Source organism: Equus przewalskii, chromosome 17 (genome assembly GCF_037783145.1).
Source record: "Equus przewalskii isolate Varuska chromosome 17, EquPr2, whole genome shotgun sequence".
NCBI classification, from domain to species: Eukaryota; Metazoa; Chordata; class Mammalia; order Perissodactyla; family Equidae; genus Equus; species Equus przewalskii.
This window is the reverse complement of record NC_091847.1, coordinates 26,256,038-26,283,279: the sequence shown is the minus strand read 5'-3', so window position 1 is coordinate 26,283,279 and position 27,242 is coordinate 26,256,038. Positions and strand designations below refer to the sequence as shown.

Sequence of the window (27,242 nt, the reverse complement as noted above, 5' to 3'; positions counted from 1 at the left end):
GGGAGATTTGGAGGTATCTTTAAAACAATATTCAAAATATCTAATGAGATAGGAGGACTGATAAAGCAAAAAAAAAAAGTGAATAGCCCATAGGCTTCAAAATGGCTTATTTCTGGTTTGAATATGTATTCTGTAAAGTGACAAAGGCCATAGATAAAATGGGATATCATAGCCAAAGCGCTTACATAGTAGATAATATCAAAAAGGAACACTAACAATAGTTACTATTTGTCAAATATCTATGAAGTGCTAATCACTGTGCTTCAAATATACCACAATTTTCAAAGATGAATTTAAAAATCAGCTTTAATTTTTTTTTCTGATTATAAAGTAATGCATCTTATTAGAGAGAATTTGAAAAGTTTAGAAAAGCATTGTAAGAAAAAACTACCAATAACCATAAACAGTAACTCCATGTAACAATTATTCATTCATAAAAATCCACTGAATGCCTACTAGGTGTTGGACATTGTTCTGAATGTCAGGAATAGTGCAATGAGTACAATAGACAAAGTCCCTCCCTATATGAAGCTTATAATCTAGTGGGAGAACCAGACAACAAGCAGTATACTAATCAATATATAATGTGATGTCGGGCAGTGAAGTACTTGAAGAAAAGCTGAGAAGTAGTGGTTCTTCCACTGACCTGGGGGACCTTTTAAAAAATCCTAATGGCCTAGAATTCATCCCTAGAAATTCTTGTTTACTTAGTATGGGTGGGGCCTGGCCGGCTGCAGGTCATATAGCCCCCAGATAATTCTAATGAGCAGAGGGTGGTGAGAAGTGCCACATGTAGCTGACAAGGTGCTCAGGAAGCCCTTTCTAAGGAAGGGACGCTCGGGCAGAGACCTGCTGCAGTGCACATACTAGGGGAAGGAGAGCTCCAGGCAGAGAATAGAAGGTAGGAAGCCCCAGTGGTAAGGTTGTGCTTGCTGGTTGTAGGAATAGGGAAGATGATAGTGTGGTTGGAGGCTGGGGAGTGAGGTGAAAAGGATAAGAGATGCTGGGGGGAACCTATGAGCTTTGGTAAGGATTTGGGACTTAATCCTGAGGGTGACGGGAATGCATTGTTGGGTTTTGAGAAGAAGAATGACACTGCCAGCATTTAGGTGATATAAATGTATGGATAGTTTATGTACATACATATTTGAGAAAATACTTTCTACATAATTATGTATCCAGCATTTTTTGCTGCTATCATGAGCAATTTCCATATCTTTTATATGTAATATATATTATTTACTCATTACCTTTTATGAGACAGAATGGGTTGTACCTTATGATTTCTTAGTATAAGTGAAATTGATATATAAAAAAATTTTTCCACGTACTCTTCCTCCACATTTTGGAGTATTTCTATAGGTGGGTCCCAACAACCAGGGGCAATTTTGCTCAAACCACAAGGCATGTGGCAATGTCTAGAGACAGTTTTGATTGTCATGACTGGGTGGGGTGGGGAGTTGCTACTGGCATCTAGTGGGTAGAAGCAAAGGATGCTGCTGAACATTCTACAATGCACGGCAAAGAGAACTCCCACAGCAAAGAATTATGTGGCCCCCAATGTCAATAGTGCTGCTATTGCAAACCCCTGCCTTATGGTAAAATAGCAGAAATGTAACAACTAGATCAATGGTTCTCAAACTTTACCATTCATGAGAATAATTTGGAAGCCATATTGAAACATAAATTGCTGGGCTCCACCTCCAGATTTCTGATTTTGCAAGTCTGGTGAGAGACTTGAGAGTTTGCATTCCTCGCAAGTTTCCAGGTGATGCTGCTGCTGGTCTGGGGAACACACTTTGAGAACTTGCACTAGACCAGTAAGTATGGCTCTTCTCTTCTTAAAATATGATAACGTGGGATATGTTGGCATATCGTACTAAACGATAACATCTAGTCTTGTTAGCATTATTATCTTTGGTAATATCTTGCAAAAATAATTGCCAATTTGATAGGTGAGAAATGGTTTATCACTCTTTGAATTTAGGATTCTTTAAATTTAGGAACTGCGGAAGAAGTTAAAAAAACCAAAAGAGCCATGTAGATTTTTCTCTTCCGTGAATAGCTGTTCACATCTCCCGCCCCTTTCCTGTTGAAAGCATATCATTTTATTGGTTTGTTTAATTCATTTTATTTATTTTGCATAGCAAAACTAATACATAATTTTTGAAAAATAATATACTAGTGAGGAGTATGTAGATTAAAAAACTAAAATCCTTTCCTGTTTCCTAGTCAAATTCCTTCATGATAACTATAATTAACAGATGGGTGCTCCTTCTGGATGTTTTTCTATCTATCTATCTATCCATCTACCTATCTTTATATATATGTATATTTTTTCTTTTTAAAAAAGAATGAGATAAAAAATATATAATATGCTACGATTTGGTTTTTTCCCCCTTAACTATATATCATGGGCATCTTTCCAAGTCAGTACATATAAAAATACTTCATCCTTTTAAAAAAGTTGTTACATTTCATAATATGAAAATACCTTAATTTATTTAACCATTCCTCTGCTGGTGGGTTTTTAGGTTACTTCTAATTCTTTGCTATTGCAAACAATGGCTACAATGAACATCGTTGTATATATGAATCTGTGAGTTTTTTATGTATTAAGAAGCATGTTTCATTATTTTTGTTCTACTTATATTCTCCCAATTCTTTTGTTCCTTAATTTTATTTATTTAACTTTGTGTGTGGTCATAAATTCTTTTGGAATTTTGACCATTGCTTTTGTTATTATAAAATTCATCCATTTAAAGAGATCAGATACATATCATCAAGGTTTTCTCCAGTTTTTAAAATAATTTCGTATCCTCTAATTCATCTTAAATATATTTTAGTGTGTGAAATGTGATGGTAATCTAAAGTAATCTTTTCCAAAAGGTAGTTAATTTCCTCAAATATTTGTTGAATACATTGCCCATTCTCTACTGATTTGTGATGCTACACTTTTTGGGCAGTTTCCTGCACTCAGACAAACGTATCTGGAACATTCTATTTTGCTGATGATCTCTGCGTGTATGCTGAACTAGCACTTTGTTGTTTAAATAGTTTTAACTTCATTATATATCAGGATATTTGTCTATATTCGTCTTATTTTTTTTATTTTTCAGATGGGAAAGAAAATTTTTAGATGAATTTTTTTCAGATGAACAAAATGAATCTGAGAAAGACTGAATATTTGATGAAAGCCATGTAGGAAGTGGCAAAGCCTAGATTAAGATGCAGATTTTTATTATTCTAGGATATGGATAGTCTTTCTACAAATAATTAAGATTCAAGAATTTTAAGTTTGAAATCAAGGGGCTTCTTATTGGTGAGGCCTGAGGCCTGAGGAAGACTGGGGAGAGAAATAAGTTAGAGAGTCAGCAAGAAGTCTTAGTGACATATTTTGATTTTTTAATCACCTAATTCACATCCAAGGATATATTTACAGAGATGAGAAGGGTGTTCTTAGGTGGAAGAAAAAACAAATTAGTACGTATTACCTTTTTCTGTTGATTCACTCAGTTTTTAAACTTCTGAAAGCATTCATTTCTCATTGTGCATGGAAATGCACTTTTGGTGGGAGAGATTGAGAATTTCAGCTATGGTTTCCCTTAGGTGTTTTCTCTCAAGCTTTAAAGCGGTTTTAGCCATCAACACTTGATCATGTCGGCAGTAAAAGAAGTCTTAATTTTTATTCCCCAAGCTCTGCTGAACTACCAATAACCACTGATAATATCACCATCTTGGGAAGATATTGCCCTGGATTTGGGAAGAAAGGCTAGGAAATATGTTACATGTTGGGAGTATTTTTAGAAAGGAAATAATTATAAGACCATCATTATTCTCTACCTGAGTTTGTCCAATAAGGCAGTTTAGAAACTAGTATGTGCTTGTAACACTTTATACAGAATATTGGAGATTGTGCATGGATCAGCATTAATTGAGCACAAGCAGAACAAGGTACCTAATTATAAGATATTAGTGGGAAATATAAAACTTAAATATTTGCCTTGTGATGTTGGATAAAACTAAAAGGAGTATTATCAATACGCAAAGTCAGAATTCCTCAATGTCTCTTTTATTTTTCCTTTTCACATAGGTGAAGAGAATAGCTGTTTCACTTGCCACTAAGGGCATCTACATCAAATCTTCAGCAGTTTTCTTGAAAACTGTCTCCTTGTTTAAAAGGTCCCAGAATAGCTGAAAGAGAGTAAGTTGCAATTTGGGTATCATCATTCAATCGTCCACACTTAATTTTACTTTCTGAGGAAAAATAAGTTTGAGGTACTTTTTAGGGTGACTTGACTGTAAGAGGGACACCAGACAACTAGAGAGCAGCAGGGTGAATGTGCCCAGCAGAGTGATGTGCTCCTAAACAGGGATGCACAGGGACTGAGGTGTTTGATTTGGAAAAAAGAATAGTTAGGCAAGCCACGATGACTAAATGCAAAAAGCCATGGTATGGAAGAAAAAGTTAACTTTCCTCTTGTAAATCCAGTTCCTGGAATTGCCCCAGAGACCAATTTCACCTCCATAGGCAGAATTAGAGTTGTGAAAATAGACTAGGCTGCTTCAAAAGGTTCGTATTTATCATAGAAAATTTAGAAAATGCAGACAAGTCAAATAGAAAATAAAAATGCCTCATAATTCCACGACTTAGATGTTACTACCATCAATATTTGGTATAGATTTTTCCGTATGCATACTGGAAAAGTACTGGGAGCATCTATCAAGGTTATTAAATATTATGAATATAAAAAGGCCATGAGTTTCCCATCAGGCAGTGTTCAGAGACGTTTGAGATTCCTGAATTAGATGGCAGAGTGAATGACCTTTAAAGTGTGGTTTGGGCTCCCAGATTAATGACGAAAGAATGAACATTCTGGGAAAGTCAAACTACATTTGAGACGAGGTGGGATAATGTATAACAATTGAGGTTTCTTCCTCACCCTTCCTTGTACTTCTTGCCTTTCCCAATATTCAGCGGAGGCCACAGTGGAAGAAGGGATGATACAGCAGAAAAGCAGAGAAAGTGCTTTGGATTTTTGTAAGCTAGGGCATTTGAATTGCAAAGGACTGTCCCTTTGAGTTTCAAAAGCTGAAGTACCCAAGGACTCAGAGCTGCAGCTGCAGCCCAACCAGGAGGTTGGAAGGTAAACGAAGAACCACGCTACCTGCTACCAGACTGGAGAAAGATTTTCTGGCCTGGGAGAAGGAGAGTCAGGGAGGAGAGCTGAGAATCTGGTGAGGTCCCGTGGAAGTGGTTCAGTCCTGAGCCCTTCCTACCCCCTTCCCTGGGTATACAGGCTGTTAGAAGCTTTGAGGATTATGAGCTCAGATAGACTGTTATTCTTCTCTTTGGGGAAAACCTAGGGATATAGCAAGATTCCAGAGTTCCCCTTGTCTAGTATACCAGGAGTAGTTAAATGGAAATTACTGCCTGGTGTATCTCAGCAAAGATGGCATAAGATAGCTTCCCAGAGTTCTGCCTGAACAGTGACAGAAACCCAGACCTGGGATTGGAAGTTGGGGACAATGACTGAAAACCAGAAGGGAACAAAGACCAGCCTGGACAGGTGACAAAAACCAGACACCTTCTCCCCTCCTTATCTGCTTTATTATCTTTCTCCAGTGGCATGTAAATGTCTTAAGCACCAGGACTTCATCTGTTTTTGTTTAGTGCTGTATCCCTGGGTGCAGGTTAGTGTTTGTCTCATGGTACCAGGTGCTCAATAAATATTTATTGAAATAGTGTATAAGTGGATGCTCTCACTGCCCCCACCAAATGCTTAGGCCACACGTAGCCCTCCAGAACTAGAAACAACCCAGGAAAAAGTCTCGAAGACACTCTGAATTGACTAAATTTAAATCATTTACAAGAATGGGTCATGAGAGAGAAATTAATTTCAATATGGCGCAATAATTACAATCTCACACGCCTGAGTTTCATACCTACTCTGAGATGATGAGAGATGAAGAGAGGTCGTATTGCTTGAGAGCTTGTTAGGGGCCTGCAATTGTGGAGGGGGCCTTTTGTTCTCATATACTATCTGACGAGGACTTTCCAACATGTACCCAGTTTGAACAAAACCAGAGAGAAGAGTTTAGAATAGAATGTAATTTTTATCTGGTTTACACTATGGATGGTTGAAGTTAAAGATAATGACACCATTTTTCTTGGCCACCTAAAATCTGACCGTCAAATTCTATTTTAGGTAAAATGCTCAATGTAGCTGCAGAAATACAAACCCCTTCAAAATGTATACAATGCTTTGCTCAAAGATAGAAATTATTTATTTTGCTTTTACACATATAAATTTATTAATCTGTACTGTGGTGGAGGAATATATTGGGCCAATGTCTGCATATGTCCTTGTACCTATGGAGGTCGGGCTAACTCATGATTCTATCGTCCAGCACACGTATCTGCGATCACCTGTTGTAATAAATTCTATGAGCAGATGAAATGTCTCACTTTTTAGGGACCACTATCAAACACTATAGTGGCCTTTATAAAAGGTCTCCTAGTTGCCAGGCTGCTAAGAGTCCAATCCCATATTTATCAAGTTGATAGTGCTGGTGGCTGCTTTGGACACACAGATGGGCCACTCAGATTCCCTTTCAAGGAAGGACTTCCTGCCTAGCTGTGGGGAGTGAGGTTAGCAGATAGCCTCCAGCTGTATTCTTCTTCAAGGTTTGCCTGCAATGAGCCACGTTGCCTAAAGACACTGAATGACCTGCTGTGGATGTAAATGTGACCATTCCTGCCCACTGTGGAAAATGTTGACCAGCTCTGTCTTCACGAAGCATTCCCTTCCACTCCGAATTCATGTTTGATCATCAACAAAACTGGGATAAAACCATCATGTTACGTGTATAGTACTTTATATTTTCCAAATTTGTCTGGTCATTCTAGAGCAGAGATTCTCAATCCGGGCTACATGTTAATGTCATCTGTGGAGAATTCAAAACCGTATCAACATCTGGGACTCACCTACAGAGAATCTGTTGCAGTTACCTCCAGTGAGGTCTGGGTACAATAAAATCTGTGCATGTGATTCTCTCATACCCGGGGAGAGATCCACTGCTCTACGGAGAACCTGCAATCCGGACTCTCAGCATCTTAAACTATTGTTCTACAGGTATTGACTCTGTGGACTTCAGAGGCCTTACCAGTTTTCTGAGCCTCAGATTCCTTGTTTGGAAAGTGAAGTTAATGGTAAAACTGACCTCATGGGTTGTTTTGAAGATTAAATAAAAAATGTATGCAAAAACCCTTCGCACCTTATAGAAATGTGAATTTTTATTATATGTGATTACATTTGCTTTTGTTGATTGTTATTTTATAAATGAGGAAAGGGAGATTAGGACTTATTGGTTTTCCACTCTGGCTAGAGCTTTTAAAAAAGAAAAGGCATTGTGCAGACATGCTGATGCGTAGTCCAGGGCTGGGGCCCAGGCGCCTGAGTTTCTGAAAAGTGTCACTGGCAAATCTGGTGTGCAGCTGGGTTTAAAGACTTTTTGGTTAAATGGCCTGTCCAAAGGTCGCACAGTCAATTAAATAACAAAGCTGAGACTCAAATCTAGACCTTTCCATGCCTCTCTAGAGTTTTATCTGCTTTTATCCATGCTGAATTTTCATTCTTGCACATAGGTCTTATCATAATATTATATGTTAGTCATAAGATATAATAATAGAGATAAAAGGGATTTTGAATTTAAAACATTATATAAATGAAGCATGCTATGATTATTAAGTATTAAAATTATTACTCCTATCCCATTAGAACTAAACCATACGATTTGTGTGCTTTTAGTGAGTAAGAGGTGAAACTCTGTAGGTAACATAAGATATCTTTAAGATTATACAAACCAAGCATAAATTAAACAAAGTGACACCAAGGCTGAAATAATGTAAGCAAGCACAAAATGAAGCATTTCAATGAATTCAAAGTAGAATAATGTACTGCTACTATACTATTGCTCTATCTTGAACACACTGACTTAATTTGGCATCATGAAGGCAGAGAATAGGATAAAGACAGAGAGAAGAAATGAGTAGAGAAATGAAGATCATTTTAGGGTGATCCTGACCAGGCCATTCATATTTCTCATATAGCCTGGGAACAATCTCATCCTTATTGGAAGTTGTGACCTTTAAATCTTCCTTACTTGCAAAAAGACAAATATTCTAGAAGCCGGGTGTTAGCCTGTGGAGTCATCTGTCCTGCTTGCTCTTCGATTGAAGGCCACGGCAGGGAGAGCAGGAACTGTAGATGGGCAAATGTGTTACTTATTCTTTACATTTGCAGACTTTAGGGTAAGCTTTCTTTGACAGCTCCCTGATTTCTTTAACACAGCAAATCTTTAATCAGTCTAGATATGTTAAAATGTGATTTTTACAGTGAATTGACCTGAGTTGAGTACTTGAGTTGAAATGTGTATTTTTCCCCCTCCAAAGCTGACTTGTAGGGGAAAAAAAAAATCAGATATTCTATGATATACTTTGCCTTAGTGACAAGATGTTTTGGGGGAAATCATCCAAGCTTGAAATAAAATCTTTATTGAAAGTAATTCTACATTCATGCCAGTCAGATACATTGTAGGATTAGACCAGCTATCCCAGGGGAAAACGACGGTATTTGCACCAGGCAGAGTTGATTATTTGGACCTCCTGTCAGCTCTTAACTTCCTGACAATGGCTGAAGCATTCACGGCTGCTACAACTCTGTTTTCATCTGTATTTTGAGAGAAAGTTAATACACTTTACCTTAACTACGCTAAATGTACTGGAAAATAACCCAGTAATAAGATACACCCCGCCTACCCAGTGATATCTGTATGTAGAGAGCATTTAGCTGTGCATTTTAAGGAAACAAATACAAGCAGCAAATGACTGAAAGATATTGTGATTATTTTTTTCTGCTTGAACTTTTAAATTTTCCTGGCAAAGCCTCCTGTGTGCTGTCTTAAAACCAACGTGTGTACAGAATCAGGGGGCCAAGTAAATGGCTTTCATTGTAAATTCCCTTCAAATGGCAGGGAAGCCTTTTAAAACTATTATTATTATTAGAATAATTCAGTTATCAATGCTATTTGGTGTCAGAAAGGAAGACACAGTCACCAGGAGATATTTGGTTCCTCTTAGAGAATCAACATCACCTTAGGATGTCGCTTTTGAAAGAGTCATAGAATCGTTTTTTGGAGATAATTAACACTGTAACTAAAGAAGAAAGAAAAAGGCATAATTCCGAATTTAGCTTTATATTCTGATTCATTGTGAAGACAACACTTTGTTGTAGTTCTAGTGGAAAGGAAAAGACATGACCCCAATAGATGCTTGATAATAACCACATTCATTTAAAAATTCAGAACTTCAGGGCTTGCATGGTGGCATAGTGGTTAAGCTTGCCTGCTCCGCTTTGGCAGCCCAGTGTTTGCAGGCCTGGATCCCAAGCACGGACCTAGCACTGCTTGTTAGGCCACATTGTGGAGGCATCTTACATAAAATAGAGGAAGACTGGCACAGATCTTAGCTCAGTGACAATCTTCCTTGAGCAAAAAGAGGAAGATTGGCAACAGATGTTAGCTCAGGGCCAATCTTCCTCAGGAAAAAAAAAATTCCAAACTTAATTTTATAACTCTTATCTTTTGGTTGCATATTCTAAGATTCATTGCTCTCACATCACCGAAGAATGGAAGCAAGAAGGAGAAGTGGTCCATGACTCAAGTTTAAAGACAGAAACAATAGTCTAGTATCGTGTTGCAGAAAATGACAGGATACTCCCCTAGACAAACCAGTCTCAAGGTAAAAAGAATACGTGTTCTGAGAACTTTATTTCCTACCTGAGAAATGCATTGGTTACAAAAATTAAGTTAAAACTTAAATTTAAAAAACTTTGTTTTTAAGTTAAAAAAGATCATGAATGTCCTTCAATGGGTGAATGGATGAACAAACTGTGGGACATCCACACAATGGAATATTATTCTGCAATAAAAAGAAATGAGCTACCAAACCGTGAAAAGAGGTGGAGGAATCTTAAATGCATATCGCTAAGTGAAAGAGACCAGTCTGAAAAGGCTATATACTGCATGATAACAAGTATCTGACATTTTGAAAAATGAAAAGCTATGGGAAAAAAAATTCAGTGGCTGCCAGGAGTCAGGGGAGCAGAAGGGGTGAAAGGGTGGAGCACGGAGGATTTTCAGGGCAGTAAAACTATTCTCTATGATACTATACAGGTGGGGACATGTCATTATACAATTGTCAAAACCCATAGAATGTTCAACACCAAGAGTGAACCCTAATGTAAACTGTGGACTTTAGTTAATAGTATCTGTCAATATTGGCTCATCAATTGCAACAAATGTACCACACTAATGTAATATGTTAATTATAGGGGATACTCTGTATGTGTGTGTGTGTGTGTGTGGTGAGGGGAAATAGTATATGAGAACTCTCTGTACTGTCTGCTCAAAATCTGTTCTGAAAAATAAAATCTATTAATTAAAAAAGTAAAAAAAAAAAAAAGATAACGAAAGCAGATTGCGTACATTCAGAGTCCAGAGGTCAATTTCCCTGTCATCTATCCTTATGGCCACACACATTTGAATTGCTTTGTATTCCATGTCAGTCACCATATCCGAAACCATATTTAATCCTGTCTCTACCAGGAAGCTTTTAAGAACTGTATTCTGATCACTTCGTTATTTGCTTTCTTGGCATTTAAACATTGAGATTGTATTACATTGTTGTTGACATGTTTTATTTTTATCTCTAAGTTATTTCATGCACATATGCTTTATCTCCCTCAATTAGATTGCAAAATCTTTGAATTTAGGTGGTGTGTTACCTTCAGCTTTACTCCTACTTTTGTTTGCAGTAGAGAGTTTGGGCATTGTATACCTTCTTGTTATTGCAAATAGTTTTTGCTTTATTGGTGGCTGGCAGCCTAAATTTTTCCTCCTCCAGATGACTTTTGCTCTAGAAGAAAGGGAGCTGAGTTGAACAGAAGTGGTACCCCCCAATATTTTTCTGTCTACAGTCAGAACAAAGCTGTCCACAGATACTCTTCTTAGCTGTTTTTTCTTACGTCCAGGAAGGAGAGCCAAGTTCATCAGTGAAGATGTTGAGTCCATTTCCATGTCCTTCCTCCCTCCCTTTCTCCTGTCTTCTTTTTACTTTCTTTGAAACAAATTAAAGAGAATGACTGGAGAATATAATCTGGAAATACAACAATCTAGTGTAACATTTAGATGTATTTTTTTGGAAAAGGAAATTCAGTAAGTGCAAAATATCATCCTTGGATGCTCCATTTTCAAAGGTTTTATGAGTTAGTGTGAAATTACTTTAGGTTAAGGTGTCAAAAATAGAATGCAGGAGTTATGAGGTTTGTGTTGAAAAGTCCTGCTTCCTTACACATAATGTTTCTATTATCCAAATGAGAAAGAATCCATTTCCCCTACCTATAGAATTGTGTAGAGATCCATGAAGCCTACCGACCCAGAGTACCATAGGCACCCGGACAGAAAGGTGATTCAGCGAGGAACCTTTAGCCTCATTAGCGCACACCAGTTTCAATAACTGGATGGAAGATCAACTTGTACAAGGAAACGGAAAGCCTGGTTTTCTCTCCTGAGTTTACTTTTTTACTGCGTGTAGAACTTTGGGCATTCACTTAGCCTTGCTCAGCCTCAGCTTCCTCATTTGCAAAATTAGACAGTTAGGCTAGAGGATTTCTAATTTCCTTGTGCTCTGAATCCTATTGTTGAACAATTTAACACTTAAAAAAAAAGTTTAAACACTTTTTCTTCCTCAAACTTGAAATAATTTGTAAGGAAAGTGGACAAGGTTGGAGACATATTGCAAGTGTAGCTATTAGTTGCAAAATAAGAGAACCCTGAGAAGTAAGGGTTTTGTAGTAATATCTTACATATATATGTGTATACTTTAAATACATATTTATGCATACTTTATATATTATATGAAATGTATATCTTTACTATAAGATATCCATTTACTTATTAAAATAAAGAATGAAACAGAAAGGCAAACACTGGGGATTTTTAAGGAAACAGACATGAGCCTCCTGTTCTCTTGGAAGCATAAGGGTGTGTCTGTAGTCTGCATTTTTGTTTTCATAACACCTATAAAAGAATGGTGGCGATGGACCAAGAGACCCACTCTAGCAGAGGGATGACACACCGGTTTGCTTTACCTGGCTATGGTGGCAGTCTGCTCTGTGGGGGAGGACCCTGAAATTGGAGCTGCAGTGTGAAAGGGCGATGTGATCAACCAATAATTTCTCCATGGGATTTGGAATGGAGAATGATGACATCTGTGCCAGGAATGTGCCATTCAGTGGAAAAATAATTTCAAAAGGAAATCAGATACATCTATAGCAGTGAGACAAGGTATTTCTGGATGAGAAGGAATCTGGGAACTTGAGAGGCAAGCTGCTGGGGGGATTTGAACCAAGTTGCCCTTAACTGAGAACAGAAAAAGAGGGAAAATTATAGCTGGAGAGAGGTGTCAAGGTAGACAAATAGTGAACTTAGAAATACCTTAGAATTAATTTACAAAGATAACTATCTGAAGCAGATTTAAAGAAATACATGCAAAAGAGATATGTACCAATGCTTCTTTCAGATTAGCACAGATACCCCTGCTTAATTTTTAAAAAGCAACTGCACGATATTCATGATATGTATTTTTAAAACCCGGATTCAACGGATGTGCATCCTCCCCTATTTTTTGTTGACTTTATAATCAGCAAAAGATCAGGGCCTTCTGTGGTTTTATGCGCATATTGAAGACAGAATCACAGAAAGGAAAAATATAGTCTCTCAATGGTTAAAAAGATCTATTAATGTCAGTTGTTAAGTGGTAATTTTATTTCAATAGTGACAATAGAGAAAGGAAACATGTACAAGGCTGTTGAACAGAAGAGGGTCAATGGATTCTATTTATTTTGTGTTTATATATTTGCACTCTTGCATGGCGCCTCATTGCAATGCCTTATCTAGGAGGATTACTAATATGACAACACTCCTGATTTATAGAAGCCCAATTAGGTTAAACAGTTTGATTCATTTCAATTGGATGAAAAAATCTCTTGTTGAATCTGAGTTCTTGCTTTGCAACGAACACAAACCCACACTCATTATTACTTATGGTGCTTTTCTTTATGGATGAAGTGCTTTGCAGCCAAGTAGCGGTAGTCACCAGCTGATGACCATAAGGAAAGGCAAACACTGTCAGTAGAGTAACATCCTTAGCCAAGTGTTTATGTTGGATACATATACAATACATAACTGTTCTTAACTAATGATACAAAGTTGGCCTCCCCGAGTTTCTCCTTTTGTATTATTTCTTGCCACCCATGTGTTAAGCTAGATTTTCTCAGGACGTAAGCCCCACCCTAAAAGTAAGTTCTGCTTCTTTGCAAGCTGGGTTTATTCTTTCCAGCTTCCAAGTCAATATCATACATCAAATAACTGTGACTTCGTTATAAATACAATTGTGGTGATGTGATTGTTACTGCAGTTTTCAGAGGTGGTTAATTTATGTCCAGAGAATCTCTTAAACAATGAAATGATCTCGATAATTTGGTATTTTTTAATGCTGTCCTTTGTAATCTTTTGTTTATATTTTCTTTCCAAATCTATTGGTTCATTATATTCTCAATAAAGTTTTGTTTTTTTTTTTTTTCCTGCAGGCAGGGAGAACATCTAAATCTTTCTATTAACAGCTTTACTTTCTTCCTTCTCCTTGCTCCAACTTCCTTTGTTTCAAATTTTCTCAAACCTACGATCTGGAATTTATTCCTTAGTTGGCTAAAATAATGTTTTACTGGCATTCTTCTGACCAGATATCCTCTTGATATGTTCAATACCAAGCTGAAAGATCTGGCACACTGCTGGGACAGGGGGACCAATGCCCTGGTACATTAGGAGTGAGGTGAAGCCTGCTAGATCAGACAGAAGCTGGTACAGCCCAGAATATGGCTCCAGGGGCAGAGAGAAGCTACAAGAAAGAATCAATACTGAAGAGATCACAAGAAGCTAAGCAACACAGACTGTCAAAGTGGCTTTTAAAAGGCTATAGCCAGGGGATGAAGAATATTTGTAGGAATAACATGGTGACTATCTTAATCAATATTACGCTATCAGCGGGAACACCCCTACTCATGACCAAGGTATCAGGCCCTCTAATAGAGGTCTCTGCCTCTACTTTTCGAAACCTCAAGCACTATCTGGTGAGCTATCTTCTATCTGATAAAGAAGCTAGTGTTTGTTCAGTTCTTGCCTTGTGCCGCTCAAATGTTATTATCTTATTTTCCCTGACAAGAGCTTTATGAAGTAAGCACTATTATTATTCCCATTTTAAAGATGGGAAACTTGAGGCTTAGCAACATTGCCCATTGTCCCACAGAAATGGTTGTGCCAAGATCTAAATCCAGGTCAGCTGGGTGCAAAATATGAATGCTTATATTGTTAGCCCTCTGTCCTTCTAATACTTCATTGGTTTCTCTGTTTGCTATTCTTTTTCCTCAGTCCTGGGTCTCTTTAGTTCCCAATCAGATAGCCCTTGTCTCTATACCCAGAGTTCTGAGCCAGGCTGTCCCTCTTTTTCCCCCAGTCCCAGCTCACTTAACCCCAGCCTGGGTGAGAGCCCCAGGCCCCTTGCTTTCCTGGCAGGAGAATAAAGACAGCTGGCAGTGAGAAAAGTCTGTGAAGGAGAATATGAGCACAGTCGTGGTTACGGCTCTGCTGTCTGAGAACTCCCTCTGTCAGGGAACTGCGTTGGCTTCCCACACTTGCTACACAGACAGATGTTTTCAATTATTATCACTGACAAGCCTCCAGGCCAGGTTCCTTTCTGATTGGCTGTTACTGGACTCAGAAGGGAATAAAGGAAACTGAGGCTAGGACACAAAACACCTCAGTCATCGCTTTAATCATGTTTCTCCAAAGCAACTGGTTGAGTTGGACAGTTCACCCAGAATTGGAATCCTTTTGTAAACACAGACTCAATTTCCTTTTAAACCTTTCTTTCATTCTGGTTTCAATTTTTCTGCCCATAGTTCTTCTGACATTTTAAGAGAGTGAGACGTTTGTCACTTCTTTACCAATTCTTTCCTTTTGTTGCTCTCCCAGAATGTCGGATAAATACCAGAATATAGTAGGAGTTATGATTGAGTGAAATTTAACTTGATACTACTAGATTGGCATTGCACAGTCATCTGCAAAAATGACCTAGGTTTGATCTGGAAGCACTGATATCATCCACTGTTTCCATCTGTAGTAACCTAGGGAATATTCCACCCTGGGTGAGAAGCCACTTCTTATGTAAGTTTTGCACTCACCACAGGGTTTGCTGGGAACTATCTGACACATTCCTCCTGCATTATTAGCACTGTTGTCTACCTTCCTAGGTAATAATTGTATCAGCCATAATTACTCTGATTTCCTTTCCTTATCATCTCCCCTGTGTCCTAAGGAGATCCAATGATCAATTGATCCCTTGGAAAGTGTGAGGGAAGCCTTGGCATGGTCAATAACAGAAAAGAATGCAGACATGGCTCTCAGAAGCCAGCATGACAACCCACTCCTCTAACTACCTTCTCCTTCAATGGCATCAGTTATATTTGGTACCATTCAGCCTCTAACATCTCATTGTTAATTCTTCTCTTCCTGTTTCTATAAATTAGAAGGGAAAATTAGACCAGCAGGTGGATTAAAGCTTTCTAAATTAATTTTTATTCCCCATTATTCCTGTCATTTATCTGGTTAGAAAAAAATGTATTCAAGATGCTCCAGTGTTTCTTCATATTAGTTTTATGCTCTTTTGATGTCCTGAAATTAGGTTTGTGTGTGGTCCATCTTGCCCAAGTCTCCAAACCGCCTTGTCTCTCCTGCCATGTTAAAAACAATAGCAGTAGACATGCCAGTCAGCAAATGTATTTAGCAAAATAGTCAAAATCCATAGACTTAATCTTGAAGGCCTGTGTCTCCATTTAATTTCTGAAAAATGTCTCCTTGACTTTCAAACTAAACTCTTTATTTTAAGCCCAAAGGTAAAATATTATAGGATGTTAATTCATCCTTTTCAAAAAAGGCACATGAGGGTTTAAAACATATGCTTCCTTCTTCACTCAGAAAAAAATTCATTCCAACCTTTTGGGGGGATCACATATAGCTTTAAAACAGCTGAAGCTAAAAACATCAAAGTTGGCATGACTTCAGTTATCACTGAATCAGGAGGATCGAGCCAAGTTTTTGAAGAAAATGGTTGAGCATTTTAAAAATAAAAGAAGTTAAAATGCTCTCTCTGAGCATGCTCAGTGAGAGACTTTTAAATATTTTCTTTAGGTTGGCTTTATTTTGCTCATCACCTTGGAAACATTTCAACAAAAGCTATCTAATTAGTCTTTATAAATACTGTTCACTAATGCCCTAGCCAAGGCCCAAGTGTCTGTCACCTGCCCAGGTGAATTTTTCACCATGTTTGCCAAGGGACTACTACTACTCAATGCTGGTGAGCTGCCTGGGTCTTTCACATTTCTGCCATTGTTTGATTTGGTGGTTTGGGGTGGGACACATATGGGAGGGTGATGAGTGACAGGGTGTTCAAGTAGTTTTACAACAATACAGTACATTGGGTATAGCTGCTAGATCCTTGCCTGTTTTTTTCCTCAATTATCCACAATTTCAGTATTTCCAAAAAAAATGGGTAGTCTGGTTTTAGTATTTGAAGAACAAGAGACAGTTTAAATCAATTCTCAAGTACACAAATATGATCCTCCAACTGGAAATTGAGTAGACCCTGTGCTCATCAATTCCCGAGAAGATTTCATTCTCTTTTAGGCACTAAATGGCTCATGCTGTGCAGCTGACATTTTGGGGGCCCGCATTTATTTTGCAACAAGACAGTAAACTGCCCCTGCTTTACCTGGGACAGGATCAATTGACAAACCTGGAAGATCATTGACTCTGCGCTTGTTATCACCACCATCCAATGCTGTTTCAAGATGTAAATTTCTCTAATGGTACCAACAGCCTGGTGAGAATATTGCTTCTTATAGCAGAGCCCTTTTACTAGTTTCAACACTGCAATTTCAGGAATTCTTTTTTTACAGGAGCTCTCAGTGAAATCTTCCAATACCATTTTTCACTTGAGGAAATATTTTGCATGTACAATGGCCCGAGGGAATTGCCTTGCTGCTGAGATTATATCTCTACCTGTCTAAATAGCATTGAATCTATAAATTGTCAGGAGGAAAGTCAAGAAGTAGATTCTGACATGACTGTTGTTCCTAATATGCACTTAGACAGTGATAGCAAGAACGGTCAGCAGGGGTAGACCGGTAGAATATCTGTACATCAGTTTAGATATATTAATCCTAAATTAAAAAAAAAGATATCATTATGCTCAATATATAGATGCAAGTATACTAAGGAAAAAGAATCTTATTTTAATTGCTGGCAGCAGAATTCCTCTTAAGGGAGGAAAATCATCTTTTTTTCTTTCTTTCTTAGCAAAATATTTTGATGGACCATTTTGATTGTGGAAAAGTAACCCTTAGAACACAGCCAGAAAAAGAGATAAACAAATTCTCTGTATAAAACTTGAAATGAACTAATGAAGGTTGTGTGTAAAAGGAAAGAATATGAAAGAAGAATGTTGGGGCAGAATGACCTGGTGGAAGTCAGAGGTCAAATGGAAAAGACAACTCATGAAAATTCCTTAGTGGAGGGTGTAGGGAGAATGGCCGATGTGCATTTTGGTAATAGGGATGCTTATTATTTAAGTTTAAATTTTAAATTATCTGCTAGGCTGGATGTAATGTAATCTTTCCATCCTCCATGGATCTTCAATAAACATCTACCAAGTGCTATGTCCTGGAGCAAACTTTTGGAAAGCAAGGCAAAGGAATTGTCAAGATAAGGGAACACTGGCAAGCGGTGAGGCATGCATGAGTTGTGGGTTCAGCTGAAGCAGGAAATCAGGCCAGAAATGACCAGATAAAATATAAATCTTTTCTGATAACTAGGTTTCTAGTTTTATAAGGATTGGAGGTTTGAGCACATTTTATTTTAATTTTAATAGGGATGATGAAGGAAACTGACAAAGGATATTTCCTAAGGATTCTCAGTGCCATTCGTTTGCCTGCCTCAGCTGTACCCAAGTTTCTTCTAAAGACCCTATGAATTTGCCAGCTCGCTGATTCCAGGATGAGCTGTATGTGCCCAGTTTTCCCAAATGACCCTTCTGTTTGTGGTTTTGATTCTTGGTTCTGCCTTTCATTTTCTCTTGAGGATCAGAACCAAGCTCTGAAGCCCAGATGGGTTGCTGGGTAGCTTGACTCTCTCACCTAACTTTTGCCAGCTCTTCCTGCTAAGGCTATTGTCTTTTTCTGCACTCCCAAGTATGCTTGAACTGCTGTCATTGCCTGTCCCCAAACACAGGTCACAGAGTCTTCTAAGATAGAGCTTGCATGCAGCTGAGCTTGCATGCAGCTGAGCTCTTTTAGTCTCCTTATGTGGGCCAACCTCCTTGGCCTGAAAACCATTCGTGGCTTTCTCTTGCCCATGAGGTAAAATCCCAGCTCCTTACTAGAGCAAACTAGTCCTTTCATAATCTGGTTCCAGCCTTTCTTTCCAGTGCTCCCCATTCAATGTTCTCCATGAGTGTTCACCAGAAGTTTCCTTTTTCTCCCAGTGAGTAGACTTGGCCATGTTTTCTTATGTCTGGACCAGGGGTGGAGGCTTGAACCAAGGAATGGGACCAACCAGAATGCCTTTCTTGGCACCTAACCTTGGTGTTAAGAAGGACATTCGAGTCTGTGCAATGGCTGTTAATGTCAGTTCTTCACAAAGCATAGCATGCGATTTGGATTGTGTAACTATTTCAACTCATGGATTAAGAAAAACAAACTAAAAAGAACACCTTGGCTCAGAAATCTTTTTCTCATCAAAAGTGCTTATTAAGCTTTAAGTTGTTATTTACACCAAAACGTTTGAAATTACAGTGACTACAGATGTATTTTATATAAATAGAGAAACCAGTCAATCTCCATGATCTTCAAACAGAAACCTGGGGGTTTGTACAAATCTAAGGAATTGATCTGGTTCATGTCATCTTTAACCAGTGAGCCATCCTATACGATGTTGGTGTCTTCTGGGTGGCCTGTATTTACTTGAGAAAAATCCTAATCTTCCAACATAGAGTTGAGGGGTAACCTATGCCTTTATTGTTTAGAACTTTTTAAATTACCTTACAGACCACCAGGGAAAGGCATCTTCCTTCTGGATTTGACCAATTCTCCTTATTTAGCTTATTTTCTACTCTGATCATAAAATTTTAACTTCCTGAGGCACAGACTGAGTGACTTCTAATACTCTTTTCAGCAGAAGTACCTGATTACAAGTAATAACTTCGTTAGATTTCAGCCTTTAATGACTATTACTTAAAACTTAACAGGATCATCAATCACTTCAAAACCCCAAATTTAAAAATATATATGCTGCCAATGCTTCCCTTTTTTGTAGTACCCTGAGTCTGAGGTTTGTAATATAGCAACAAATAGGTTTCAAAAATCTTCATGAGATCACCAGGAAGAGTGGAAAGAATGGTTCCTTAATTTCATGCATTTGTCCAGGCATATGTGGAAAGCATATTCTAATCTTCTTTTTGGTGGTACCCAATTGACAGTGTCATTTCAACCTGTGAGACGTGTTTCTACCATTTCCTTCTTAGAAATAAATGTTTAACCTATTATTTAAGATTAGAGTTAGAAACGGATTTAGGGCAGCACCAAGTATCCATCCTTCATGTTCTACCATTTTCTATTCACATTGCTTTTTATGCCTAATACACAGCTGTAACTATAGAATAACAAAACTGATTCCAGAAGGAAAATTTAAAATTGTGGTTATAAAGTTTTGAGCATATCAGCTGTAGAAGAATATTTAAACAATGCAAGTAAATATGTCAAATATGTGGCAACTTTTCAAGAACTAGGGACATTCAAGAAGAGGAAGAGAATTCAGAAGACTGCTGTAATACTGTAGAAGCTCTGGCTGACTTGCACTTAACCAGCTCTCTATTTCCTCTGTAAAATATACTGACCAATGCCCACGACACATTGACTGTTCACGGCTAGTTAATGACTCTCAACTGTGCACATCTGTTCCCACTAGAGGGAAGTCCCAGGAGAGAGTCCCAAGCAAGTTTATGCCAGTTGTACTTATTATTGTAATTATGTAATTTAATTAAATATTATGTAAACTGATGAAATATGAGAGCAAAGTGGAAGAGGGTAGCTTTTGGGAACACTTTCTTTGAAAAGAAGATAAATTCTCTATCTAAAATTACTAAAGGGTTTTCTCTGAAGGTGGGGGTAGGTCTGAATAAACTCTCAAGGCCTTTTCCAAATCTTCATAATAAATACTTCTTGGGTTTTTAAATTGTACTTTCCTTTACATTTAGTCCCTCCTTCTATTTCATATGATAATAGCTGCCAATTACCATTTCCTGAGTACTTACCATGTGCCAGGCACTGTGTAAAGCAATTTGTTTGCATTATCTCATTTGATACATACAGTAATAACTATCAATTATTGAACAACTACCTACCTTATGTGTTTGGCCTTATGTTGAGCAGATTATATATTTTACCCATTTAATTCTTACAATACATCTATTTTTAGATATAGTACCTGAAGCACAGAGGGAATGAGAACTTTGTCTACACTCACGGAACTAATAAGCAAAAGAGCTAGGCTTGGAACCCACCTCTATTTAGCCCTGAAATCTTATCTCTTACTACACTATCCTACTTCTACATAAAGACTCGTTAAGGATCTGCCTTATTTATTTGTGTAGCCCCAGTACCTAGTTCAGTGCGTATCTCACTGTAGGGGCTTATTAGTGTTACATGGATGGAGAAGTGCATGGATGGATGGATAGTACTTCACTTTTGCTTGATAGGCCTTGATGTCAATTTGCTAGAAAATGGTAATGAGAGATAGGCAACCTTTCCTAATTGTAGACATCAGTGCTCCTTAACATGACTTAGCCTTCATTTACTTCTGCTATTAATTAAAATATTATTATGATCAGAGATAGGATAGTTATGTTGGAGAAATAAAAGAGATTGTAATTACAATTTATTGTGGTAGACAAGTGGATTTTTTTCTTCTTCTTTTTTTTTTTTTTTTCCTAATCATCATTATTTCTTCCTTTTGGTAAGAACATCTTTGGGGGAAACTGTCTCTCTCCTATGCCAGTCTCTGTGGTTTGAGTGGAGTTGACCCAGTCCCTGGCTCCAGAGATGGGCTTGTGTCCCAAGTCTGACTAATGAGAGCCATGCGTTCCTCTGCCACAGTGAATGGATCAGGAATAAACACGGAATAAACAAGGGATCCAAGCCAGGCCAAGGAGAAATATTCCTGGGAATTTTCTATTCGCACAGCAAAAGAGAAGCTTACTTGTCCCTGAGGATGCTAAGCAGATACCATACTATCCTGGTGTTGCCATCTTGCTGCCAGGAGAAAAGATTTAAGTGAAAATGAAGCTAACCCAGAGATGAGCAGAGTTTAGTGATGGAAGAGGTCATTCTTGGCAATATCTTTTGGCACTTGGATCTAGTCATGCCCCAAATCAAATCTAATCATGGAAATTTCAGTTGAATAATCCAATAAATTCTCTTTTTCACCTAAGCAGTTTGAGTTGGGCTTTTGTCACTTGCACCAAGCTTAGCATTTCTTAAGTACCTATATTAGTCTCAGAAGTGTTTTCATAGATTTCATAACTGCAATCAAATGGCTTGACCTAGAAACCACGGCTTGTGAATATTTAGGAGAAAAAAAGAAATTACATCTAAAACAAAGCAAAGCAAAACAAAATCAGACATGAAGCCGAATCTATCTGGCTCTAATATCTTGCCTTCGCTGGCGTGTTAACTTTGGTGCTTAGTAACACTGTTTTGTTCTTTGATTTCAAGGAAGACTCGCTAATCTGCTAAGTAAAATGGCTTGATTATGAGAGAAGATACATAACATTTCAGAATCTCTGTTTCTTAGGAATGTTCAGAGGAAGTCAGAATATTCAGGAGGAATACCCCCCACCATGTTTTAAAATGAATTCTTTAATTCAAGACTTCTTCGAGCAGTATTTTCTTCCTACTCAGTGGCAAAACGCACATTCACGTATACATATCCATGCAGAAACAGAAGTCCATTCAGGTACAATCTAACTTGCAATCAAGAACTGCTAAAATAGGGCCTTTATCATCAGCACAGCACATCCCAAAATGTCTTTGTAAAATAAATCAAATTATATGAGTTAATTGATTCCAGGCAACATCAGCAAGTGCAGGTGGAGACTGAATAACAGGATGTCTATTAATGAAGTACTATTAATCAAAATTGACAATACCAATTCCTGTTTGTTGTATTTGAAAGCTACCTACAGTGGTTATGGATATATTTGATGAATTTTAAAACACAGTTTTGAATAGGAAGAAAAAAGGGATATGGTAACATGTGGGATTTTTAGCTGTGGATTTTCAACTACTGATATTTAAACACTGAAAAGATACTCCTAAATGCAATTTGACAAGCAATGCTAAAAATGCCAATGGTAATTAATTAGCACTTAATTGAGACCACAGAATAACAGGACATAGGAATCGGTAGTCAGTGCTATTTCCCCCCCAGGCTCCATCTCATGAGGGTCAGGAGTGTGGCTGCATGCTGAAGGTCAGTAAGTAAACTGGGAGAACACACTGACACTGGACATTTCATGATGGATCTCCTTCACTCTCTGTTGCTGCTTCTGGCTATCTCTGACGAGAAAAGGACTGAGATTGTTTGAAGGGGAATTTAGTATTCATGCACATCTAAACCAAGGTAAGCACTGCCCTCATGTCCTAGACTAGTGAGGCTGGACACTTCACAAAAAGATAAAGCTCATGAATCAAATGTTAACATACATGAGGCTAGGCCAGCATAAAAGCCCATCAAATTTAGAGTGAAGATTTATTTGAATTTGCTGGCTTTGTTGGATTATATTTAATTGTTTGCAAAAATAAATTTAGGGTATTTTTTTAAGAAAAATATGCCATAGGTATAATAATTATAGTTTGAATTTCTATGATGCCTGTTAAAGACTTTAAAGACTTCTGGAAATTCAAGCTTAGAAATCCTACATACTCCTCTAAGCCCTCCCCAAGACATAGACCCTCTATCTTTTTTTTTTCTTTTTTGAGGAAGATTAGCCCTGAGATAACATCTACTACTGATCCTCCTCTTTTTGATGAGGAAGACTGGCCCTGGGCTAACATCCGTGCCCATCTTCCTCTACTTTATATGTGGGATACCTGCCACAGCATTGCTTGCCAAGTGGTGCCTAGGTCCGCACCTGGGATCTGAACCAGCGAACCCCGGGTGGCCAAAGTGGAATGTGCGAACTTAACCGCAGCACCACCATGCTGGCCTCCCTCTATCTTTTCTTTTTCTTAAAGATTGGCACCTGAGCTAACATCTGTTGCCAATCTTCTCTTTGTTTTTCTTCTCTCCGAAGGCCCCCCAGTACATAGTTGTAGGTCCTTCTGGCTCTGCTATGTGGGATGCCACCTCAGCATGGCTTGATGAGCAGTGCTAGGTCCACGTCCAGGATCCAAACCAGTGAACCCTGGGCCGCTGAAGCAGAGCATGTGAACTTAACCACGCAGCCATGGCGCCGGCCCCAGACCCTCTACCTTAATAGGTAGGAGTCAATGCCCTTTAACAGAGAGGAAAGAAAATCCTTCCTTCATAATTCCATTGACTGAGCAAGTGAAAAAATGAAAATGAATTCCTCTAGTCTCTGAATAATTCTACAGACAGCTTCTGACTGAAAATTTATGGTAGCTTGTTTTATAACACATGAGTTGGGGAATAGGTTTGTTAAACTTGCCGCATATTTTCTGAAAAATGAAGTTGGCGCAGTTTTTATTTTTCTATCTTCGAATTGAAATCAGTAACTGAAGGTGCAGTTCCTTGATGCAACTGGGAATTGAAATCTGGATTCTTGAGTATCAAACCCTCAATCCACACAGATTATATTACTTTTGAAAGGCCTTCACTCTCCAAAATGGGCTCGGATAAAGTACAAATGTCATCTATACATCTGGAAAAAGACTCTTCAGGGATCTGCTTTATTTGGTCACACACATGCCTGCAGTTAAAACAAATAAGATACCCATCCTTTCAACACTCCTAGAAAGGGCTCGACTCTGATTCGTTGGAGGTCCTTGAGAATTTGTTTTAGACAAATGTTTTAGACCCACTGATGGAGCAGAGGGCAATGGCAACTTGTTAAGAAATATGCTCTTTTTTCCTAACTGACTTCTGTCCACAGCTCATTCACTGAACTAAGTTGGTTCCCATGAACTGACATTGCCTTAACGTCATTGCTCTTTACCACAACTGGAAAAATCTGGACAAGGGCTTTCTTTATTAAAATTGAGATATTCACGTGGTATGACGAGAGTAGATCAGTGGTTCCCAGCCTCTCTTATCATTAGAAAACACAATTGAGGGTTGATGATGGGTTTGGAGAGAAATACCATCTGATGGTCTCAGAATCAGTAACAAAATGAGCTTCTCTTTTTGTTTTCATTTTAATTTACCAAGAAACTTCAAGAAAACTGCATCTTTCAGTCTTAGTCAACCCTCAGCTCTGTGTTTTAAAACATCAGTTTGCAAATCTTATGGTATTTGAGGATAAAGTCATTTTCAAACTCAGAGATAGTTATACTGTTTAGTGGAATTTTTTTTCATTCTATGAAAATCTCATATCTCTTCCATTGGCCTTTAAACTTTTCTGATTTTAATACTGACATGCTGTATCATTTAAATACCTCCTGGAACTCCACACATTTCAGATGTTCTGTAAAATGCAACTTTACAATTGTAGTCCTATGCTTGGCTGAAATGATACACGGAGCCATAAGCCACTCAGTTCTATCCTTTTAGTAAACACTTCTGAACTTGTTCTGTAAATTTGAACACCAATTTTATTTTGTTAATTAATTTTATTATGTATTAAACTGATTTACACTTCTAGCTTATCAAATAAAAGCATTTACTGTATCTAAAAGATGCATTCGATATAAAAATGTTAAAATACATTTAAAGTGAATAAGAAAACAAGGGCAAAGGGAAATAAGGGGTGAGGTTAGTATAATATTCAGGATGCACACTGTAAAGTTCCAAATGCTTGCCAAGTGTGTCTCGAAGCTTGCTTCACTCCCTGTGAGCCACATCACCTTCAGGTAGTTTGCCAGTGATCAACTTTATTATTAACTTCTGGGAACATTTCTGCTTTCCTTGTGCTATGTGACCACATCTGTTCAGAGGCACCAAGATTCAGAATTTCTTATTATTTTTCCTTTTGCAAGTTAGACTGGTGCAGGGAACAGGTTCCATAATAACTTACTCATTCATTCTTTCATTCATCAAATTCACAAATATTGAGTGACTTTTCTGTGCAGATTACCCTGAGGAGGGAAGCACCTTTGCATAGAAGTTAAGCATAAGGCCTTTGGATTCAGACAGACTTGCCTTCAAATACTGGCCCTACCACTTTTTAGTTGGGTGATCTAGAAAAGAAATGTGGTCCCTCTAGATGCTAGATTTTTGCTCCGTAAATTGAGGATGATATCTGCTTACATGGTTGCTGAATTGAGATAATGCATTTTAAATATTCAACAAAGTATTGGACTTCTGGTTAATGCTCAATAAATTGTGTCTATTCATGCTAGGCAATCTGCAAGAATCAAAAAGAATAAGAATATCCTTTGCTTTGCATTCACATCTGTATGTAAGGGTGAAATTTACCTATATGGCTATTCATAAGAAGGGCTATGGGCTGAGGGTAGGGAAAGATCTCTTCAGATAGAGCCAGATCTATGATCAAGCAAATCTTAACACAGCTGGACATTGAGCTAGATCCTTCAGAGAAGTGGTAGAATCTGGGATGGCCAGACAGCATAGAGAGTAACCTGGATTGGAGCAGAAGAGTGTGGGTCAAGCCTTCCAGATAGGGATGCGGGAGGTATGAGTGGAGTTGATGAGAAAATTCATTCATGTGGTGGAGCGACACATTCATGCATGGAAGTAATGGTTAGAGTTCCAGGTGGAGCTGAGACAGTGAGGAACTACTGACAATTTTATATAAAGGGTCTCTGTGATGAAGTTACCCTTATTGGAAACTGAAAATCCAAGAACTGTAACTGTATTTTAACCAGCTAGAATAATTGGTCAGTTGGAGCTCAAGTGACTTCAACATAGCTTATTTCCACTTTCTTTCCACCACTAAAGTAAACCCGGGTTATAGGACCTGCACACTGACTAGATGACCTGTGAAAGTCCCAGGTTTGCTCGTCTTTGAAATGAGAGGATTGGATAGCTTCTCTTCCAGCACTAACATCTCCAAAACCTCTAAACTATTTGCCTTTTGAAAATGACAATAAAGGTCAGATGCTTATCATTGCTGCTGTACCTCTACTTGTCTTTTGGATGTCTCTGGTTAAACTCCCAGATGTCTGCAAGAAATTCTCTGCACACTGGATCATTAAAAATAAAAAATAAAAAAAGTCTTTCTTCTTCTTCTTCTTTTTTTTTTAAAACAGGAGTGACCTAGGTGTTGATTGGACTGAAATTCCACAGAACTAAAAACAAAACCAACTCCTTCCTCCGCCTCCCAAACCAAAAACCTTCCATATGTGTCTCTCTGTGAAGCCACTTTACTACTTCCTGATTTTAAGTTCAACAGTTACATTTTTAAAGAGACTTTGCACTTAGGAATATAAACGTATAAAGTCTAAACATAAAATATAATAAAGCAGCTTGAGCCAAGTCATGAAATCTGAATTTTTTTGTAGTAGTTTTAATTTAGGGTAGTCAGGCACTTTTGACTTTTGAACTCTGTTTCTAGCTGTGCTTCTGCTATTTGATGGGTTTCAAGATGAGGCCAGCAACTCCTCAGCGGCTTAATTCACCCATTTTCGGGAGATGTGCCTCTGCTTTACAGCATCCTTCCTCTGAGGGGGCTCGGGATGTCTAAGCCTCAAATAGCCCAGTACAGAAGGGCATGTAGTCTTTCCACATTACCAATTTGAGATGGTGAAAGACAAAGAAATATTGTACATTTTATCCAAGCACTCCCTTTTGTGATTCCCTCTCCATGTAGACTG

The 27,242-nt window shown here is 38.0% G+C and overlaps 1 protein-coding gene across 2 annotated transcripts in view; it reads right to left on the bottom strand.

Annotated features, from left to right (window-relative positions):
* ARHGAP15 (Rho GTPase activating protein 15) overlaps positions 1 to 27,242 on the bottom strand; it is a 607,848-nt gene that overhangs the window by 6,947 nt on the left and 573,659 nt on the right. The window contains exon 16 of one of the 2 annotated variants that reach the window (XM_070581269.1): positions 4,057 to 4,194. The exons of the other annotated variant lie outside the window; for it this stretch is intronic. Coding sequence (XP_070437370.1) covers positions 4,176 to 4,194 — 19 coding nt within the window. The 3' untranslated portion in view covers positions 4,057 to 4,175. Of the gene's footprint in view, positions 1 to 4,056; positions 4,195 to 27,242 lie in introns of those variants that run through there. 2 annotated transcript variants of the gene reach the window in all.